Raw genomic sequence first — 20630 nt, forward strand, 5'->3', positions numbered from 1 at the left:
GTATAGTTTAGGCCTAGATAATTTGGAGGGGAGTGAACACTATTGGCCATGCATTACTCTGATGGTAAGACTTTGAATTATCATGCACTTCCACCTTCAGCAAATCAATGATACAACATGGCACACCAAGTATAATTATTTCAAGTAAGCCTCTTTGCAGGGTTTCTTAGCAGAAATTGGGTTAAAATCTGCATGCTCCTGGCCTCTGTTTCCCTGCCTGGGAGGCCCCACACACAGCAGCCAGCCTCTCCATCAGCAGGAGATGGTTGTGTTTACCAGCAGGTTGTTGCACCTCCACATGTTTCAAACCTTCTAATGAGATTTGGCTTTGATTTCCTCTGCCTCGGGGAAGAAGAGGAGGAGAACTTGGTGAAAATAAAAACAATAACGGTGTGGTGTCATTTTAAACAGTTGTTCTGATGAATAATTTAAGAGCTGACAAGAATTGATTGTAGATCGTAGGTCCCAGGATAACCTGAGAGCAAATGAAAATAAGAGTTTTTATTGGGTCTACTTTTAATCTTTGGAAACCTTGCATTCACCTGTAAAATTCGACATCCTGTTGGGTTAGCCTAACAGAATGATATGATTTCAGAGTAGATTTTAAAGTCCTCCAAACCAGAGGTTCCCAAACCTTTTCAGGTCAAGATCCCCAGATAGATCTACATTATACAAATGACCCCCATCTGAGAAGAATTGCCCCAAGGACCCCATCTAAGAAGATGTATGGCGTAACACACTTGATTTTTGTTGTAGGTGGTAACAGTGGGGAGAGTGAAACAGTGGATAAAAACAGTCATCCTAACTTTTAGATAGTGAAGTAACCATGAAATTAAACTATTCCTCATTTTGCTTGGGACTCCCTCAAACCCCCTCAAGGACCCATTTGGGAACCACTGCTCTAAAAACTTTCATTATAGGACAATCACCAACAACCAAAAGCCTTTAAAGTGTCTCCTCGGTCTAGCACACTGAACAGCCCTGACAGCCTTGGCGCGTTCATGAGCCTGCGTGCTTGTGTCTCTGTTTGTGCATAATCCCGCGCAATCATTGTTGCCGGAAATTATGCTGCATTCAGGTCCAGTGGGAATAGCCGTTGGAAATTTGAACGTTTCGACAGATTGACAGATTGCTTTAGTGTTCCCGCTTTCGAACATGTTCTTTTTAACAGTTGTTGTCGGCCTTTTTTCACAGCTAAGATATATGCACTTCGGAGTGATACATTTGTTTTTATGTTTTAAAACAAACCAACAAACCAAACATTGCAATGTCGACCACAAACGAAAACTCCAGCAAGTAGTTGTGTCCTGCCCATAGGGTCCTGCCATGGCATTTAGGAGTTCACAAAACTGCACAGGAAGTCGGAGAGGTCCACCGCCAAATATAATATAATATTTCCATGATGCTAAACCCCGAGTTCCCGAGTTGTATACACGATCTAAAAGTGAATTAACTGTATTTTCCAGTAGGAGCTTCGTATGTACCGTTTTTCCCATAGGACTTGAATGCAGCATGTCATAAAAAACGCGCTGGCAAATGACAATTATCGTCCCCTGATTGATCAACGTGCTCAGCCTATTACCGGGGTCTCTGTGGCATACTCAGCCAATCATCGGAGACAGTTCAGTCTGTTGTCCAATCATATCCAAGGGGGCGGGTTTTTATTTTGTTGTAGCCTAGGCAGATGGGAAATAGAGGATGAAAGAAGCAACTAGCTACATTGCTAGCGAGTGCAACATTATAGTATAACTGGTATTAATATGCTGGAACATGATACCACAGATGTGTTTACAAACATCATTGGAGCTGCTTTCGATGGTCGATTGACTGGGTTGCACTTGCTAGGCACCTAAACTAAGCAGGACCGCCAGCTATCGTTAGCAGTAGCTCGCTAACTAACGTTGGCATGCAAGGAAATGAGTCACTTGGGGTGGAAGCAAGATTCAAACTGTCAACTGATTGATAACATTGGTAACACACCGCCTCGTGAGGGTAAATATTAGCCAGAGACATGCACCTTGCTGACTCGCTGTGCAATTTCATACCGTAGCCAAGGAGTAGGTAACGAGTAGTAGTAACGTTAGCTTAGTTAGCTAACTGTTGACGTTAGCTAGCGCTGCCTAATGGTTAATTTACGAAGTAGAGCTAACGTTACCCTGTAAAAGAAGAAGTCTGTCTTAAGACGTTTGGTTGGAGTGTGAGTTCGTCCAGTTTCTGCTGAAATGTCTAACGTCATTTTGTTTCACTCACACAGGCTGAGGCAAGTGGCACAGCTTCCCACCATGTACTGGAGCCCCAATAACCCCATCACATCCAACTGCAACAGCAGCAGCATCACTGAGCTGCTGGGTGCTCTGTGTGACTGCAGCCTCTCTGGGGTGTCATTTAAACGGCGTGCCCTGGGGGGAGTGTCAAGAGAAGGTGTCCACAGAGCCCTCAAAAAACGTGCCTATGGCGCCCTGCTCTCCAAGCTCTTTCAAGATGGCACCTCTAAAGGCCCTGCCTCAGGACCAAGTGCCACAGCCACCACCCCACCCAGAAACAAAGTCCTGATGATCTCTTTTGACCTCAGGGTGGCAGGGTGCCAGGAGGAAGCGGAGAGGTTGGAGGAGCAGCTGGGAAGGCTGCCTGAGGAGGCATCCTCTGGCCTGAAGGAAGTGGACTCAGTCCTGGAGCTCCTGGTACAGCTAGCTGGTTCAGCACCCCCACCACCCACCTCGTTTAGCAGGGACTACATGAGACGAGAGAGGCCTGTGCTGCGGAGGCCTCCTCCCTGGGGCTACCAGAGCGAGGAGCTGCAGAGGCTGGAGGCCCGGGCATGGGGGCTAGTGTGTGGGGAGGAATGGGGGTCCCTGGGGAGTCTGTGTGGCACTCTGGGGCTGATGGATGCCCCTCCAGGCACAGGGCTGCTGGCTCTAAGGACTAGGTTGGAAGTGGAGGAGAGGTTTGAGAAGGAGACCAGGCTGTCGCTGTTTGGAGCTCTACAGCACACTCGTACCTCAGACATAGACATCAGGCTGGACCTACCTCCTGTTCCTAGTAATGTCGATGTAACGGGGCTGGCCATCAGGGTAGGCGACTGACTTACACTGCTACAGCTAGTATCAAAGTTAATGCCTGTTGTCGAGTTTAAGTTTTATACAGCCAGGTCAGCTCAAGTTCATTTTTCAATTTGAGCTTACCAAGCAATTGGACATAGGTTCATATTTGTCATTCAGCATTTGATTTATGTTCAAGGCTCAGTGGTTATGTATATATCATCAGTCATATTGGTTGTCTGTGCAGGTCCCCCACTGTTTGGACCAGTCTGAGGATGAGGGCTTCCAGTCATCCTCCAACCTGACCCCAGACTCCCAGTCAGAGCCCAGCCCCAGTCCAGAGCTCGATATCTGGGAGGCCCTTCGCACTTTTGAGCCTGGGAGACGCCGCTGCTGGGAGTCTGTTGGCTGGTAGGTGATTTCTCAGTTGTGCTGTACAAATTTCAATAACCTTATACAGCATACTTAGAGGTGGTACATGGCTTGTTGGTAGTGGGGAGCTCATAATAAGATGTTCCTAAGTTTTATAATGGGTTCAAAGTCTAAAAATGTATTGGAAAGAGCTGCTTATAACACTCTTCTTTCTTTCTTTCTTTCTTTCTTTCTTTCTTCCTTTCTCTCCCCAACACAACACCAAATGCCACTCTGTTTCCCCCACTAGTCCTCCAGGAAAAAGGGAGTATCCCTATCTAACAGAGGGGGGCAGGGAGGCCTTTGACCAGCTATATCGGCTGTGGGAGGGGGAGATGAGGGTGGTGAACACTACTACTCCCTCTCCCCTCCTGCCTCTACCTCTGGACTCCCAGACCCAACTGGTAACTGACCTCCTCAACGTACTGATCGGAGTGGCATCCACTACCTTCCCTCTCAACCAGGTACATTCCATTGTATTCATTTATCAGTCTCTAAAATGTAATGAAATATAATTGATCTGCAGTCTGAGGTGTGTGCCATACTTTACAGTTTATGTTTTTAGTTTTACGTATTACCACAGTGAAAAAATATAGTATAGGTGAAGTGATTAAAACACGGTGGTGGCGTACAATGATAAAAAACACAGAAGACAAACAATTGCAACAAACAGCTTGTGCATGTGTGAAATAAAAAAAAAAAGGCTTATAAAAATATCTCGCCTCAAAACAATGAAAAGAAAAAAAGATCATAAAAGGTCACAATTTCTAGCAAAAACTCAACTGAATTGTCTAACAAGATGCAATAAAAGACAAGAGAAATAAATTAAAATAGACCTGAGGGGAGCCAAGGATACCTTTCTCTTGTAAAGTTTCTTATATTTTCTATAAAGATTGTTATTGTGGTTTTTATAGTTTGACTTGAATCCCGGTTCTCTCTCGCACTCCCTCTCTCGCTCGATTTTATCATTAACACTTGGGCTGGTAATTATGTGCTCTCCTTCACAGTGTGTGCAGTTTGACGTCAGACCCGGCGTGTGTGTGTCGGGAGCCTCCCCAGAGAGTGTGTCTCGTCTCCTGGGGGAGCTGGCCCAGTACGGCACCCATTACTTGAGGCTCAGCCGCTTTTCTTTGCAGAGTGCCAACAAGAGAGGCCTAGTCTTTCAGGTATGTTTGTATATGTATAATCAGCATTAATACTGCAGAGACTGTAGTTTTTGTCCCTCCCTTCTCCACTCATGTTCTGCACAGTGAAAGTGTTACCAATTTTACTATCAGCAATGGTTGTATACCAGCATAGATAATGAAACTGAAAAAATGGTGTATCTCTTCAAGGCTTTTACAGGTGGTCTGCGGAAGTACCTGCATTACTACCGGGCTTGTGTTCTCAGCACACCGCCCACCCTCAGCCTGCTGACTATTGGCTTCCTCTTCCGCAAAGTGGGCCGGCAGCTCAGGTGAGATCGCACCCCTCTATTCAAGCTGTCACGGCACACTAGTCATATTGACTAAGTACAGATAGCTATTGGAACCAGTCAATCAGGGCAGGAAATTGACTTTTTTGTTGACTGGCCTCAGTGGCTAATACATTCCAAAATTGACCACTTTCACTATTTTGCCAGCCAGCCAAATATGATTTTTTTTAAAATACAATAATGAAACAAAATCAACCGCACACCCAAAAGAGAAGGTGCTGGAAGCTATGGCATAACACTAGAAAGAGAAAAAATGCTATCCGCACACTTCTGACAGATAGAAAAGTACTAAGCTTTTGGTCAATAGACCTCTATCAGAGCATCAATAATACAATACAATAATACCTTTTGAGTGATGGCTGGTTATCTGCCCAGTTGGCTGGTATAGTAGACAAACTTCTAGGCTAGGATGGCGTGACACACTCTCAGCATCCCAAATTAGATCTCTATTTATTAGTTAAAAGCATGACGTTTCGGAGTAAATGACTTCATCAGACCTGAAAGAGTGTCACACCTTCCTACCCTGGAATACATTTTTACATTTAAAGCCGCACCTCTTCTCTTGTTGCTGGAGCATGGATATCCCCTCCACTGATGGTAGACAAACTTACCAGCTACAGTAAAAACACCAGCAATTGGCTGGTGGCTCGTGTTAATTTCACACTCTGGAGTCAATCCCATAACCAGCTCACCGTATAGTTGTGTGCAGACGGTGCATCGATGCAGATTCATCAGATCCAAAAATCCGTATTCTGTTTAATCTAAGGTACCTGTCAGAGCTGTGCTGTGTAGATGGACCCTTGGGTGTCGGCCAGGCTACCTTCCCTGTGGTGAGTATTCATTTTATCTGCAGACTGCAATATGTCCTCCATCACAGCTGTGTTTAGCCTATCAGATGGGATGTCAGCTCAGTGCAATGTGGCTCTCCTCAGGGTGTGAAGCTGCTGTCCTACCTGTACAATGAAGCCCAGAGTAACTGCAGCAACGAGAACTATCCGGTGCTACTGTCGCTGCTCAAGAGCAGCTGTGAGCCCTACACACGGTCAGTCACTGCCCTCCTCATGCAGAAATGTGTCTTGAAAACAAACCAGTATAACCTGAGGACAAAACTTTATTTATTAATATAGTTGGTCATTTGGTATAATTTTTTTTCCATTGTGCCACGCATAGGTTTGTGTCTGACTGGGTATATAGTGGCGTGTTTCGAGATGTTTACGGGGAATTCATGATCCAGGTCAATGAGGAGTACCTCAGCTTCAGAGGTGAGAACACACACACACACACACACACACACACGTTTTTGCTTTAGCCAGCAAGTCTTTGAATGAAAAGCCTCAGCTGTCGCAGCTAAGTAGGCTAGAGCATATCTCCCTTGGTATTTCCCCTCTGTAAGCCATAGACAAGCGAAAATGATTGAGCAGACGTTGCTTTGCTCTGTCGCCAAATCAATGTTAGTTTACACTCTTGAGCTGGTTCGCCATGATGGCTAAAACAAAACGTTTTCTAAAATAAATTAGTTTTCTCTTATAATTTCTTCTTATAATTGCTCTTTGCAAAACTTGGCTGAAATAACATTTTTGTTTTTAGTGTAATTAATGACTTTACTCTTGAAAAAAGGGAGGAAAGGAGCGTTGAGACAGGAGGAGACGAGGCTTGCGGGGCTGAATACAGACCTCTGACCCTCAGGAACTGGTTGACTGATTTTGTGTGTGTGGGTTATCTTTCCTTTAGCCCAGTTCATCCTGCTGTGTAGGGCATTTCCTATTTGATTTTTAGAATAGTTACAAGATTTTAACTAATTTTATAGTTACTAAAACTCTGTTTAATATATGAACACACACATTTGTAATGACTGCTGTCAGAACTCTGATAATTTGCCCTGTTGCATTTTGTGAATATAAATACAACTGGGGGCTTGACCTCGCCCACAGGGGTGTTACATGAGGACAGTTGGTTGTGTGATGCGTGTACACTCCCACAACTGTCCTCATAATAAAACAGTATGGCATGAACAGTCAATAATATTGTTTTATTATTATTAATTTAATTTGGGATTGGTAGCAGAATTTCAGTTACAGATTTAGTATTTTTGGGGTGCTATAAAGGGATATACAAGAAAGGAACCAATTAGGGAACTGGTAAGGAACCGGATCATTGGGATTGAATTGTAAAGAATCAACTTGATAAAATCTTACCAATTCCCAACCCTAGTATACAGTGTAACTGCCTGCTTTACAATGACAGCCCTCCATAAATATGTATTTATTTGAGCCATTATTATAGCCTGTCCAAATATTGTACATCATGCAACACCCCATTCAAGGTCAGAGCATCACCTCAGCTTTGTCTGGCTTAGAGGTTCATTTGCTCATCGGCTACACCTCATCAACTCCTGCAGTGACCCTATGCGCTCCTCGCTCCTGCTTTTTGGAGGACACACAAATGTCATTGTTCTCCTCCAAGTCTGTCAGCCTGGGAAGCAATCAGTGGCTAAGCTTTCTTGGCAAGCCGCAGGCTTTCTGTAAAGAGCTCTGGAAGCCCAGTGCATTCATGTCCTCCTCTGCTTTTTGCTTAGGATCACTGAGCTAAGCGCTAACAATTTCCAAGTGTTAATTCAAGCGGCCAGAGTTTTGCCATGCCCCGTAAGTCATACTAATAAGGAAAAGTTTTTGGCCCAGCAAAGGCCGAGTATCACTCCACCACTATTATTTGTTTTACTTTGAATATTGCTTGTTATCAGTCATAAGGGAACAGCAAAACTACTTGGTCTAAATTATACAACAGCACGCTATAGGTCTCTCCTTTGTACCTCTGCAGACAAACACTTCTGGGTTCAAGGCTACACCCTGATCTCGAAGGATGTGGAGGACTGTGTTCCTGTTTTCCTGAGACACATTGCAAATGACGTGTACGTCTGCGGCAAGACCATTAACCTGCTCAAGATCTGCTGCCCACAGGTTTGTTTTGCACATGTAACAGATAAAGATATGTATTCATATGGGCTTCTTAGTATGACCTGGGGTAACGAAAGGCACTTTAAATCAATACATTCTGGGACATTTTGGTGGTGAGGTAAACTGCCTCCTGTCTGTTTCTGTCTGCCAAGCTAACTCCCTGTGAACTATGTATCCACAGCACTACATCTGCTGGTCGGAGCTGCCGGTGCCTCGCATCTCTGTCACCTTCTCCCTGCAGGAGGTGGAGGAGATCGAGAGGGACTGCGCAGTGTACCGTGGACGCATGGAGAGGATTGCCAAGCACAGCGCCATCAGCAGGGAGGAGCAGGTACTGAGACTTGCACAGATTGTTGATGAAGTGTTTCTGTTTCTGTTTATTTATTTAGATCCCCATTAGCTACTGTATTGCAAGTGTGAGGGTCTGTATGTACCGCTCCTGTTCAGCCGTGGTAGCTATGGCTGCTCATGCTATGTTCTTCTTTTATTTATTCCAAATAAACCACTGTTGCTGCTGCTGCTGCAAACATAAATCAGCATCACTTACTGTGCGGCAGAGGATTTTTCCCAGGAAAGACCTACCGACCATTCGGTGTTTGGAACAGCAAATGTAAAAACTTTCATGACTAGCTATAAAGCATGAATCTTTAATCATTATTGTGTTATATTAATAGAGATTTTTTTCTATATGAAAATATTCTGAAATATTTCTGAAATTTAAAAAATAATAAACCTTAATATATATATATATATATATATATATAGAGAGAGAAAGTTTCTCACATAACATGATCAATGATTGTGACTTTATGCCTCAAGTGCAGAGATTTTCAGCAGCCAATCATTAAAATGATGCACTATCGTCTGAGGCTTGTGCGCTGTGTGATGTAGTGTAATAGTCCACATTGTGTGGCCTATATTCTGTGCGCCGCCAGCAGTGCTGACTGTAAGTGGCGGAGGAGGAGAGGTGAGCCACAGGGCAGGCAGATAGATCTTTGTTAATGACGATCTCTTGTCTGTCTTTTGTTAGGCCCTGCGCACGGAGCAGGCACGCCAGGAGCTGATCAATCAGGTCAGAGAGTCGGCAGCCAAGACCCTGGAGAGCATCCGCGGTTAGTAATACACTCACACGTGCCACATACACACACACAGTTCCACACACAGTAATCGTATGCAGTGCTTAATGTGCATACACACATCACCATCCCATTGGGTATACCTTTAACACATGGCTCAGGTCTGATAATAACCTGGAGTAGCTGTTGGCTCTTGACTGAGAGCTTTCTTGAACTCCATTCATTCATTTCAGGAGAGAAAGAGGGAGAGTGATGCGCAGGGGCAATGGCAGCGAGGAAGGACTTTGAATGGCTTCCAGCACTGCGGGCTGTGAAATCTAATCATCGCTCACATAGTTTAGCAAACTCCTCATATAATTTATTACTTCAAAAGATGTGTGGCAAAGATTCAGGGGGCGGGGGGGTGCGGGTGGGGTGATCTCCGGCCTAATGCTGTGTGCGTGCCTTGGCATATGCATGTGTGTTTGTGTGAGGCAGATGGTGATGTTGCTGTGTTTGTGCGCGTGTGAGAGGGAGAGAGTGTGATGTTCTGTGCTTCTGGGTGTGGGGGGTAAGCAGCCCACTGTTCTCTCTCTCGCCCCCTGCAGGGCGCCAGGTGTCGCAACGTCTGGCCGAGGAGGCCAGGAAGAGGGAGCGTTTTGAGGAGCTGAAACAGCACCTGGAGCAGGAGCAAGAGGTAGGAATGTGTGTGAAAGAGAGAGACGAAAAAACAGTGAGAGACAGTCTCGTTTTTTGATCTTTTGATGATAATCAAAAGATTTGGGATAGCTCATAGCTCAGAAATTTACAAGGAGAGAGACTCATCTTTTTTGGAATAATTTTCAAAGCCATAACCTGTGTGTGTGTGTGTGTGTGTGTGTTTATCTGTATTTTTGGCACCAGTGGCGAAATGCAGCCAAGAAGAAGGTGGAGGATGATGACTTCAGCTTTGCTAGGGAGCTGAGGGACAGAGAGAAGAGACTACAAGCCCTGGAAGAGCAACTGGAGCAGAGAGCCAGGTCTAACTGCTTAGACCGACACCCCACACACATCACACACACACACATCACAGAGCCAAAAGCATATACACACACTGTGATGCATACAGCAGACCTGCACCCAGATCACAAGAGTCCCCCACAAGCACATGCACATGAAACCCACACACACATCACACAAACACCACTGAGCCCAAAAACGCCATATACACACATTCAGGCATATGACAGACCCACACCCAGATCACACAGACCCCCAAAAGCACATATACGCACACACACACACACACAAGCGTCAAGCATACAACAGACCCGCGCATACACATACACACACACATACACACACACACACACACACACACACACACACACACACACATACAGAGTTTATCATTCTAGAGTAGGAGGAACACTTGATTGCCGGATGATTTGCACAGAAATTAAAATAAGACTCAGTATTCAAATCAGGCTTACTATTCAAAGCAATTTGGCGAATTTCAGACTTGTCACCAGAAATTGTTCCAGTCGCTCTGCGTTTTGGAAGATGAGCCTCATTTTGGAATATTTTAATTTCCTATTTCCAATTTGAGTGCTGACATGAAGCTCATTGTAACACAAGTACCTGGTGGCTGAGTGGCCTATTGGTTAAAGAGACCATCCCATAAATTAGAGGTTGTATGTTTGATCATCAACAGCCAAGTGTCCTGTTGAGCTCCATGAGCAAGACACCTAACCTCTACCTGCTCAGTCATTGCAAGTTGCTCTGGATAAGACTGCCAGCCAAATGACTAACAGGTAACTTGTGTGTTACTGCCCTCTGATTGTAGGAAGGAGCTGATTGATCAGTATAGCCGCCTATCGGAGGATGCAGCTCGCAGAGAGAGGCGGGCCATGTGGAGGGTGCAGCGAATGAGACTTGACGAAGCCCGTGCTCAGTTCTTCATGCTTGACAGACAGCAGACTCAGGTTGGTAGACAATCCACACACATTGGGCAAGGCTAAGATGATTGGAGTGATTGTCTTATTATTTTGTTTTGTGATAAGTGAAGTCATTTTTGATCAAAGCTATCTTGACTAATTTCCAGGCCATACTGGAGAAATATCCCTTAGGCCAGGAGAGACCTCCCGTGGAAGTATTGCCACATGCTCTCCCAACACAACAGACTGCACCACAACCAACACAAGTATGACAACACACATGTTCTTGCATATTAATTAGCCCAATCTTCTCCACTTTAGTCAAGTCACGTTTATTTATATAGCCCTTCCTCACAGAAGCAAAGGAGTTTACAAAAACAAGCCTACCTAGATCTAACTAATCAACCATCAATCACAAAATAACAATAAAATAAAACCCAACATGAGGCACAAGATGGCATAATGGAAGAGAGCCTAGCCCAGCCTAACCGGCACCACTAACCTTAGACCCTTGGTGAAGACAAGGGAAAAACTCCCAAGAAAACCTTATTAGGAAAATAAATGGAAGAAACCTTGGGCATACACATTCTTTGAGGGATCCCCCACCAGGTTGGCTGAGTGTGCAATAGGTGCCAGTACAAAACAGTAAAATGGTTAATAACATATACGTATTTATTTATTTATTTACTTTATTATGCTTTTTCTGAGTGTGTGCTCCCCACATCCTCAAATGAATATCTATCTTCACTTAATAGGAATCTCGCAGTCAAGAACCATCTCAACAGCAATCAAAGGAGGAGACTCCAGAATCGGATGCTCCATCAGCCCCATGTGACCCGTCTCCACCCACCCCCACCCCCACGCCATCTACAGTAGACCCCGCGCTCATCTCTGAGGACATCGATATCAACGACTTTCTCCCAAAGTCATCGAAACCTGACAGTCAGCAGGTGGACAGGGCCCTTCAGGACATTGGCTCTGACCTCCCTGAAGCGCCTCCTAAACCTCAACCAGTAGACTATGACTTCAGTGCCCCCTTTAGTCCGCTGGAGGGCATCGCTGGTCAGGCCTCAGCCCAGCCCAGGCCTCGCTGGGGGCCTGCAGTCCAGCCCGAAGCTCCCTACCCCCACCCCTCTCTGTCTCACATCCCCATAGGAGAAAATGTGTCTCAAGTCCTGGAGACTCTCCCCAGAGCCAGCCCCTACGGCCAAGCCTCCAAATCCAGCTTTCCCCTAGGCCAGTATATCCCAGAGGCACCCCTAGATACAGCCAAAGCTAATGTTTATGGACATCCCTCACAAGCCTCAGTGCAATTGGTGGATGGGAGTGATGCAACGACTGAAAGCAAGCAGGAGGCAGTTGCCTCATTGCCAGAACAAGAGTTGCCTGGGACTAAGATGGAGGTGGTGCAAAGTATGATGGAGGCAAAACAAGACGAGACTAAATCTGTTAAGCTTTTAAAAGGAGATAGTGTGGTCCAGGAGCTGACTCCTAGTCCCTCCATTCAGGCTGCACCTTCCTGCACAGCAGAGCATAGCCTCAAAAATGGAGATCACAAAGTACTGACCACTCCTTCTGACTGTGGGGTTGAGCCTCTTGCGACAAACACTCAAGCTCACACCTCAGATGCTCATGATAACATCGGAGAACATATTTCCGAAGTGGTTACTGCTTTACCTTCGTCAAACAATCTCGGTCATGTCTCCAACGGACAGCTAAAGTTTGGAGAGGTAGCTTCAGATGTGGTTGCCCCTCAGCTTTCACCCAACATCCATGGTCATTCTTCAGATGCTCACATAAAGGTTGGACATTTTGTATCAGAAGTGACTGCGCGTCTGCCTTCCTCTAACATCCATGGTCATGCTTCAGATGCACACATCAAGGTTGGAGAACATGTGTCGGAAGTGAATGCCCCACTACCTTCCCCCAACGTTCACGGTCACTCTTCTGACGCTCACATAAAAGTTGGGGAAAACGTTTCAGAATTTGTCACTCCCCTTCCCACTCAGAATATCCATGGTCATGCCTCTGATGCCCACATAAAAATTGGTGAACATGTTTCAGATGTAGTTGCCCTCTTACCTTCCCCCAGCGTCCATGGTCACTCATCTGATGCCAACATCAAAGTTGGTGAGTTTGTGTCCAACATACCTGAAGCGAGACCTCGTTGGAGTAAGCATGGGCATGCCTCAGACTGCATCCTCAAAGTAGGGTGTGTGGTATCTGGAACTGAACCAGCCTTGTCCCCTTTGCCTGGAAGCACTTATGGTCACTCCTCTGACTCAACTTTAGGCACTGGGTGTGTGGTTTCGGGAGTCGAACCCCAACCTTCTCCTCTACCGGGCAGTGCCTATGGCCACGCTTCAGACTCAACTTTAGGCATTGGGTGTGTAGTATCCAAAGCCGAATCACTTCCATCACCACTACCAGTCAACGCTTATGGTCACTCATCTGACTCCTCACTGGGGATAGGGTGTGTGGTGAAGGGCAAACGCAGTGGAGACCAGCAGAGACCAGAGGACAACCAAGACAGTCAAGGTAGTAAATAATGAGTGATACACGAATACGCTTCTGCATTGGTTCTCGATCTCTGTAGTGAGGCACACTGCAGTGCTGTTGAGTGAGCTCAAGTATGCCTTGAGATTTGTTTCAAATCATGAGAATATAAAGATCAAACAAAATACCTTTTTTATTCATTAAAATTGAAATGAAGCAGCGCATTATCTGTTCCTCAAAGTCGGTGCAAATGTTGGCCAAGTCCAACAGCTCATTCTGTTTGCTGGCCCCCTTGGATTATCATACAAAACTTAGTGTGGAATTTTTATGCAATCAATAATTTGTTGCACCTTTTGGGATTTGGGATTTGCCTTGTCTAAGTGCCTTTCACTGAAAAGTTGGAAAAATGCAGGCCTGTTGTATTATTAAGACGTATACAGTAGCTTATTCTTCTGAGCTTAATACCAAAAAAAGATATCACAGAAGATGTTTTCAGTGTTTGTTGGAATCGACTGAATAGTCCTTACATCTCTCTCCAGGTTTTGAATCGGGGAGCTCTGGTGAGCAGCTGGCTGAGGGCGTGGGGTCCTGGGCAGCCGGCTGGGGTCTTTCCCCTGGAGAAAGGTCTGAGCAGGAATACCTCCTGTCCTTGTCCGCTCAGTACCAGGTGGAACACTACGAAGACTGCTACAACCTCATGTGTGAGTTCAGCAGAAAAACGTATAGCTGGCCAAGGAATAATTGGTTCCTTGGCCAGCTGTACAATATATAGGTAAAGTGAATTAAGCACTACTGTGTCCAATCTGAGGATATTTGTGAAGTCAGTGCCATGATTCTAGAAACAAATTGTGTCCTTGATGAAGACTAGGCATGGGCATTTTCAATTTTTGTCACAAATTGAATCGTGACATGAATTTTAGAGTCTGATCAGACAGTTTTATGCACTCTTTTATGCAGAGTTACACTGATGGATGGACATTAAGTCTCTGGAAACACTTCTCATTCCTCTGCTAGCATTGGAGTGTTTTTGTGGGTGGAATGCATGGCTTGTTTAAAGTTGGTCAGTTTTTTAAATAATTATGGCTCATGATTTCCCATTAACCATTGTATTTTAGTCAGGACTTGGTGTACATATATATATATATATATATATATATATATATATCGAGGATTTGACTATATAAGCCCCTCCTGAGTGAAGACATAGTCTACGTGACAAATGGCTTTAAGTATCTGAGCCGTTAATGTGAGCTTGACTTAACTTGCCAGCCTTTAGGTGAACAACCTCAAAAGTGACATCACCAGCAAAATGAACCAACTTGAGTACGGGCTTCCTTTGTTGTTTTTTTCCTCCTTTTTTCTTTGAAGTATTTCAAACGATTTTCATTCAGTAACATGCCTGACACCTTTCTCTCCCCTAGCTTCGTCCCCAGAGTGTCAGCTGCTGAAGCAGGTGACGCGGGGCCCCTGGGGTTTTCCCATGGACCCGACCCTCCGCAGGGCCACAGACACCACTGCTGTCCAGCTCAGTGAGATGGTTTCCCTGCCGGTTCTGATGAAACACTCTGTCACTGCCCCGCTCATCACGCAGTGAGTGTCTGAGTGAAAGAAAGCTGTGGGTGGAGATGAGGGAGACGGTCTGTTTTTGTGTTAGAGGGATCGAAAGCATTACTAGTTCCTGTCTGCAAATGTAGGTTTTGAGTGTCTGAGAAAGAGATTGTGTGTATGAATGTCTTTTGTAAGTTGTTAAACGCACAATACTACATTTAAGAGAAAACACGGGTATGAGGTTTTCACTGATCTCTGTCATTTATTTGGTACGTCGGAACCACTTAGCCTTTTGTTGAGTGCATATTGTGTGTCGGAGGTATAATTTAAAGTCTTATTACCATCCACTCCTCCCATTCTGTTGGATATTCTATCAGAACTCATCAACTAGCCTGCTGGCAGACATACCTAGCGGACAACCTCGTCAATCTTGAGCTACAAAGAAATGGCTTCCTCATCCCTTCCAACACACAGCAGGAGTGCAGTATATTTTGTGTTGGAATTTATAGCTGTAAAGTTTTATTTCACACATTTATATTCCAAGCTGAAGTGACACAGTGGAGTTTGCCAGAGACTGTCAACTCTATTTTTATCTTATTGCTGCTGACTTTTCAGTTAACAGTTGGAGAACTTCCCCTAAATCACAACCTTATATAAATGTGATTTGCCCTAGGAATAATTTAAAGTATAAGTGTGATGAAGGAAATAGTCCAGTACGTGAAAAACACTGGTATAGTCCCTTAGCTTCTCCCTTCTCCAGAGCTGATGTCTATCATCCTCACAACCTGTGCAAAACTTGCAAGTCAGCAACATTCTCAGTACAGAATCTTGTGGCAAAACTTTCCCTCCTTATCTCTGTCATTCTCTCCCCCACCCCCATCTCGCACCCTCAGTGTATCTTTGGTGAACAAGGCAGTGGTGGACTACTTCTTTGTGGAGTTGGGGGTGGAGAAGCACTTTGAGGCGCTGCGCCACTTCCTGCTGATGGAGGATGGCGAGTTCGCTCAGTCCCTCAGTGATCTGCTCTTTGAAAAGGTGATGCTCTTTCAGGAGAGAAGGTGTTGCTGTCATTGATCTCTTTGTACACTCAAAAAAGCGGCGCGTGTGGTTTTTTTTTAAATTTATTGCATTCTAGTGGAAGACAAGGAAGGAGATTTTGGAACAAGGCCAAATGCCCGTCCTTGTCTCCCCTTGAATACAACAAATTTTTAAATAGAAAGACATATTCTGCTTTTTGAGTGAGCACCACTCCATGTGTTTAGTGTAATTTTCTGTTTTTAGTCCTTGCGCCACTTCTAAGAGCAAGTAACCTTGTAAACTCAGTGAAGGTATGCATAAACAACTAAGTGGAAGTCGAATACTACCCTTTTAGCATGTTAACACCTTAGTGTCTATGTTTTGTCAGTCAATCAGTCATGTAGGGCAGTTGGTCTTCACCATGTGGCATCGAGGCCCAAGAGTTTGCAGGTTTTCATCCCAACCAAATACTACACCAGCTGATTTCACTAATCATCAAAATCACCCGCTGTAGTGTTTGTTCGGAACGGAAATCTGCCTACTCTTGGACCTTGATGACACATTGTTGAGAACCACAGGTGTAGAGGTATATGTGGGTTGTCCATATGTGACCTATGTGTCCTTATTTGACCAATGTCTCCTCCTGCTAGCTGGGCAGCGGTCAGACTCCAGGTGAGCTGCTGACCCCTTTGGTCCTGAACTCCATTCTCAGCAAGGCCCTCCAGTACAGCTTGCATGGCGACAGCGCCTTGGCCGCCAACTTCACCTTTGCCCTGCGCTTCCTCCCGGAGACCTTCCACCCCCATGCCCCCGATTCTCTCAACTGCCTAGAACTACGCTACAAGGTAAGGCGGAGCGTCTCTAATTGAGTAAGAGGAAAGAGCGTGTACATCTGCACGGGTGTGCCTGTCTTGGCATGAGTGGCAGCTTGAATGTGACAAGCTGTCATGTTTTGACAAACTGCTGTGGATGTGGAAAATGAGCTTGTCACACACTTAAGTGGTTGAACCTCTCAGATTGATTGGAGTTGGGTCTATTGAATGATTGAATGACATGCACAGTGACTAATGCCCTGCACCTTGTCCTCTTCTCTTGTTCTGTCCTGTGTCGTCCTTCATCCTCCCCTATCTCTCCCATGACCGTTCTCCTCTCTCCTGCTCTCTCACTGAATCTCCATCTTGTTCCGCACCTGAATTTCGCTTGGTCCCTCTCTCCCTATCCTTATCTCTTGCTCCATCCCTCCCATGCCTTTATTTTATTACACTCTCTTTATCTCCACATATCTTTTTCCCATACCTCTCCTGCCTCCACCTTCTCCCCCGCTCTCATCTCCCACCACTCTGTCTTCCCTTCACAATCCTCTCTCCTCCTTTATCAACGTCTCTGCACCCACACCTCCCCCCCCCCCCCACCTCATCTGTCACTCTTCTTTTACCTGATTTTTTTTTTTTTTCACATTCCCACCCGATCTCACTTTCTCGCTCTCCTCTCTTGCTCTCTTTCACACTCCCTCACTCTCACACCTTCACGCTCTCTTTTTGTCTTGCGCCCTCTCTCTCTCTCTCTCTCCCTTTTCCCCTCCTGTCGTCTCCCAGGTGGACTGGCCGTTGAACATCATCATCACGGACAGCTGCATGAACAAGTACAACCGTCTGTTCTCCTTTCTGCTGCAGCTCAAACACATGGTGTGGAGCCTCCGTGACGTCTGGTTCCACCTCAAGAGAACGGGTGAGGAGATATTACTCTTCTGCTGTGCTCCTGCTTGGACTCCACCACACCTCTGAGAGGGGAGAGAGAGCAGATTTCTCCTCTCCTGCTTCAAGTGTTTATAAAATATTCAGAGGGGGGAATGAATGTTGTGATGCCTTATGGTTTATACACAGCACATCTCATACCAATGGGATTACTGTAACACAATGCGATTCAGTGGGCTGGAAAGTATTATTGATCAATGAATGGCTGTGTATAGACTACATAAATAGATAACATGGAAAAAAAACTAAATGGATAAGAAGTGGGGGGGGGGGGGTAGCAAAGCCTTTAGACGTTACTATTGGATTGTCAGTGTCATAATATGTGACCTGGCTCAAATAATCTCTAGTGTTTGGTTTAATCTGTTTGATGTACTAAATGGGTGGAGTTCATCACATAGAAGTACACAGTGAGTGGCAGAAATTTTATTCAACCGCAGGAAAGCATTTGAATGTTAATTTTGTATACTTTTCTATGATTATAACATGAATGTTATTGATCCTCCTCTGCAGTAGCATGAATAGCATATAAACAAAAATAGAAAAAGTAAAGCATCTTGCAGATCTTCATCATGCCAACACAAAGCAATTCACCAAGAAAGAATTCTTGGTGTATTGACTATACTGACCGTAAGAAGGCCTGACACTGTCTATTCCCCCAATGCAGAAAACCTGAAATTATTCAACCCAGGTGTGTCTCTGTCGTGACTTGTATCATGACTTGCACCCATGCAAATGTTTCCCTCAGCGCTGGTGAAAGGCGCAGGCCGCTCGGTGCAGTTCCGCCAGCTGCAGTTATACAGGCATGAGATGCAGCACTTTGTCAAGGTGATCCAGGGCTACATTGCCAACCAGATCCTGCAAGTGTCCTGGAGTGAGTTTACAGCCAAGCTGGCAACCGCCAGCGATCTGGACGCTATCCACCGCACACACGCAGACTACCTCAACAGAGCCATCTTCAGGTGAGGCGAGGAAGTGCGCATGTGCATGTTAACAGATTGCTGTACAGTGCCTTGATATTTTTCAACCCCCCATGTGTTGCAGCCTGAATTAAAATATTATTCGATTAGGTTTTTCACTACACACAATAACCCATAATGTCAAAATTTGAGGATTTGCCATTCTTCACAAATTAATTCAAAATGAAAAGCTGAAATGTTTTGTCAGTTTTCAACCCTTGTAGAAAAAAATGTGTGGAAAAACCCATCCAGGCATCCTGCCCATCCAGCTTGAGCAAATCTGCAATAAAGAATGGGACAAAATCCCAAAATGTGCCAAAGACCCAGATGTGCCAAGTTGATACAGATGCATCCAAGAAGACTCAAAGCTGTAATTGCTGCCAAAGGTGCTTCTAGAAAGCATTGGGATATGTTATGCAGATTGACAAAGAATATCAATTTAAACCATCTTGAATTCAGGCTGCAACATCGAAAAATGTGGGAAAAAGTCAAGGAGGTTGCATAATTTCTTAAGGTACTGTACATGCACACCAACCTCCTCAAGGGAGACATTCTGCACCCTTCATTTCATCTGCATTAATTTTACCTCCTTAACAAGTTAATTAAAATTCCAGTTAGGTCTGAAGCTAACTTTTGAACCCCATGAATGATTTAATCTCATTAGGAAAGGTTGTCAGTATCACACTTTGTGTAATTTCAGTTTGTCTGTAAAGTCATTTGAAAGTTCCATCTCATTTTTCCTCAACCTTTGCCCTCTCTCCTCCCCCCTCCCCAGGGGTTTGCTGACGGAGAAAGCCGCTCCGGTCATGAACATCATCCACAGCATCTTCAGCCTGATCCTCAAGTTCCGTGCCCAGTTGATTGCACAGCCCTGGGACAGCCAGCAGGGGGAGGCAGTTCACCCCAGTTTCATTGCCATGCAGCAGTCCTATAACACCTTCAAGTATTACTCCCACTTTCTCTTCAAAGGTAAGGACACAGAACACAGTTTAATCTTAATGGGAATTAAGATTTCAAGCCGTTTATCTCCATTCACCCACATTTAAATTCAGATTATTTAGGGCAACGAGTCAGGCCATCAGAGTAAAGCAGTTTCCATCCTTTCATTGCTGTGATCATTGGATATATGAAAGCTTGTTGCAGTTCTTTTAGATACAGTAAATACTGATTTCCTTTGTTTTCTCCATGTCTGTGATGTTTACATAGTAGGGAAAAGGCATATCACTAAAATACTTCTCCCTTTCTTTTCCTCAGTGGTGACCAAACTGGTGAACAGAGGCTACCAGCCTCACTTGGAGGATTTCCTCCTCCGCATTAACTTCAACAACTACTACAAAGACTCCTAAGTTGTGTGTATGTTGCACATGAGCTATTTGACATGATAAAGGCCATTTGGTCAGCGCTTTTATCCAGAGCGCCTTAATATACCATGAGTGCATACATTTTTAGCATGGGTGACCCCTAGTCTTGGTAGTGTTCGTGACTTGCTGTACCCATTAAGTTATACAGAACCGTTTGCCTTGTGTATCACTTTTTTGCCCTAAATCCCCTCTGTGTGTCTAGAAGACAACGGCATGTGGATAACCAGGCTTGTGTGATAAGCCAGGCTCTTTCTGGCTGTCATATCAGTGTACAAATAAGCTTTGTAGAACAACTCTGTTTGCGGCATGGATTTGACATTGAAAATCCCTTTAGGTAATCAACATGAGCCAATGCACAGGATTTGAACTATATGGCTCTAAGTGTGTGCTTGGCTATGAGACCTTGCTTCTAAAATGCTGTATGCTGTCAAAGTTAGTGATGTGAAACTAAGATTGAGCTGGTGCCAAACGTAATGACTCCCATGCTCAGGTGTGCCTCCTGCTATAGGTTTTTAGCGCTAGCCTAGAGGCTGTGTATAAAATGTGTTACATTATATGTAAATACAAAATGCTTAATAAATGCTAAATTCTCTGGTGTTGATTTTGATGGGGGGGTTTTTTGATGTAAAGAAAATACAACATTTACGTGA

At 44.8% G+C, this 20630-nt stretch overlaps 1 protein-coding gene across 1 annotated transcript; it reads left to right on the forward strand.

The window, feature by feature from the left end:
* The first annotated feature begins 1695 nt into the window (after window positions 1-1695).
* Window positions 1696-20566, forward strand: tubgcp6 (tubulin gamma complex component 6). The gene is made up of 25 exons (XM_071534701.1): window positions 1696-1992; window positions 2255-3071; window positions 3286-3449; window positions 3700-3913; window positions 4457-4615; window positions 4784-4905; window positions 5690-5753; window positions 5856-5965; window positions 6094-6185; window positions 7741-7880; window positions 8059-8208; window positions 8908-8989; window positions 9541-9629; window positions 9836-9951; window positions 10758-10896; window positions 11016-11114; window positions 11604-13386; window positions 13884-14045; window positions 14766-14934; window positions 15786-15927; window positions 16560-16754; window positions 17505-17637; window positions 18409-18622; window positions 19395-19588; window positions 19874-20566. The coding sequence occupies exons 2-25, from the start codon at window positions 2283-2285 to the stop codon at window positions 19963-19965; spliced, it is 5613 nt and encodes a 1870-aa protein (XP_071390802.1). The 5' UTR covers window positions 1696-1992; window positions 2255-2282; the 3' UTR covers window positions 19966-20566.
* The last annotated feature ends 64 nt before the right edge of the window (window positions 20567-20630 follow it).

The sequence above is a fragment of the Centroberyx affinis genome, unplaced genomic scaffold (assembly GCF_046629955.1).
Source record: "Centroberyx affinis isolate AG114_WGS23_722 - 3 ecotype Tasmania unplaced genomic scaffold, CSIRO-AGI_Caff_v1 ptg002607l_1, whole genome shotgun sequence".
Taxonomy (NCBI): Eukaryota; Metazoa; Chordata; class Actinopteri; order Beryciformes; family Berycidae; genus Centroberyx; species Centroberyx affinis.

Excerpts from the sequence above, each read along its gene's own strand:
- tubgcp6 (XM_071534701.1), top strand. The coding sequence starts at position 2,283 with ATGTACTGGAGCCCCAATAACCCCATCACATCCAACTGCAACAGCAGC. Across the intron at positions 4,616-4,783 it reads AGAGAGGCCTAGTCTTTCAG|GCTTTTACAGGTGGTCTGCG; the intron begins GTATGTTTGTAT and ends TATCTCTTCAAG. Across the intron at positions 15,928-16,559 it reads GTGATCTGCTCTTTGAAAAG|CTGGGCAGCGGTCAGACTCC; the intron begins GTGATGCTCTTT and ends TCCTCCTGCTAG.